Raw genomic sequence first — 1,711 nt, forward strand, 5'->3', positions numbered from 1 at the left:
TATTCATAAAGCAACATCGACCGGGGCTAGACGCCCTTGGCCCCTCGAGCCCTACTGGATCCGAACTCGTTTCGAGGACGAGCCATTCCACCAGTAATGAAATCTGCTGGTGACTCATCATAGCTCAGGGAGAATTGATGCCTCGAAGACTCCCTTTCCTGTTGCCACAACGTCATCGGTCTTCTGTGCATTTTTCTGAGGCTGCTGTCTCTCCATCTGTGTTGGTCCTCATCACGCCGCGCGGCCTCATCCAGGTTCATCACTGGATCCGAGGGCAGCGGGTCTACGCTAGCAGAACGAAATTGTGAACGCGGCAACATCGGCAATGCCTCGTGCCCCCAGCGGCGGCCTACTGTGCCCCCAGCTTTAGCCCGCTCCAAATTCATCGCATCGATTGAAGACGCAGAAGCCTTCAATGAGGTAGAGTCGTCATAACGAGTAGCAGAGGTCGACGCTTGGTTGACCAAACTCAAGTCGTGCAACAATGGCGGGGACTTTGTTGGCTCGGTGACGATCGGAAAGCTCGGCGGAGGCGGGCCTAGGCTGCGGCCTTGAGGAGAGTTCTTCACAAGTTGTCGGACGGGCTCGAATGGGCAGGCCAGATTCTCTTTGCTGATATGATCGTATTGTAGCAGATAAGTGAGGTCAGTCACACCCTGGCCAGCAACTTCTCTGTTCGACCGATGTGGTACGGGTTCATGAGCACCGCTGCATCCTCCCGGGTGGGCCCTCCAAGTGGCCCTCGGCGAAACACGAAGCTCTCCCTGTAAGTTCTTCAACCTCTTCCCCCCAACCTCAGGGAAGTCTTCACCAGCGCCTTGTGTAGTTACTCTCGGTAGGCATCTCTCCGGGGCTGGCTCGACAACCCATCGGAGCCCCATGTACCCGAGCTGGGCCAGCAGGGTCTTGTATGCCTCTTGGGCCATCCTGCTACCAATGTGCGACTCGATGCACGAACAAACACCAGCTAGAGTGAGGGCGATTCTCGATCGTACAATAGAGCGCGCAAGAATCGCCTGCAGGGCCGGCCGCCCCTCGGGTCTATCACATAGCATTGACACTATGAGCTCTCTCAAGCCCTCACTGCAGGTGACAGGCCCATGCCGGCCTTTCATGATCTTCAATGCCAGTCCTTGCAGACTGTCAGCTTCAAAGGCGTATCGGCCATGCAACACTTCGTACAGCACACAGCCGAGCCCCCAAATGTCGGCCTCGAAGCCATAGGGCTTCCCCCTGTACATCTCAGGGGACATGTATACCGGCGTCCCTATCATGGTAGAGGCCAAGGCCACTTTAGAGTGCATCGGGTTCGCCGGATGATCCTCCAGCATCTACACAAAAGCTCTGCTATTGTAACCACAACTACCAACCTACCTTGCTCACACCGAAGTCCCCGAGCTTGAGAACCAGGCTACCCTCTCCCACACTAGCTGGACGTAGGAGGAAAACATTCCCGGTCTTCATATCGCGGTGAAGTACCTATGGCTGCTGATGGTGATAGAGGCAGCACTCATCTACCCGGCGCGAATGCAAAGCTTGCAGTGCGAGGCACATCTGAATGAGCCAATCAATGGCTAAGTCCTCTAACCTTCTGGGAGGCGTTCCACCCTCCCATAAGCACTTTATGTGAGCTCCTAGGTCTCCCGAAGAGCAATACCTGAGCGTAAATGATATACACCATACCTTGTGAAACCTACTCCATCACGATGCA

The 1,711-nt window shown here is 55.3% G+C and overlaps 1 protein-coding gene across 1 annotated transcript in view; it reads right to left on the minus strand.

Annotated features, from left to right (window-relative positions):
• Positions 1 to 645: 645 nt before the first annotated feature.
• Positions 646 to 1,711, minus strand: part of Pmar_PMAR003243 (hypothetical protein) — a gene marked incomplete at both ends in the record, with an annotated part of 1,287 nt that continues 221 nt past the window's right edge. The window contains 5 exons of the mRNA XM_002784872.1: positions 646 to 656; positions 707 to 1,331; positions 1,375 to 1,479; positions 1,519 to 1,657; positions 1,698 to 1,711. The exon at positions 1,698 to 1,711 is cut by the window's right edge and continues 4 nt beyond it. Coding sequence (XP_002784918.1) covers positions 646 to 656; positions 707 to 1,331; positions 1,375 to 1,479; positions 1,519 to 1,657; positions 1,698 to 1,711 — 894 coding nt within the window. The remainder of the gene's footprint in view (positions 657 to 706; positions 1,332 to 1,374; positions 1,480 to 1,518; positions 1,658 to 1,697) is intronic.

This window comes from Perkinsus marinus, assembly GCF_000006405.1.
Source record: "Perkinsus marinus ATCC 50983 genomic scaffold scf_1104296934402, whole genome shotgun sequence".
In the NCBI taxonomy this organism is placed as follows: domain Eukaryota; phylum Perkinsozoa; order Perkinsida; family Perkinsidae; genus Perkinsus; species Perkinsus marinus.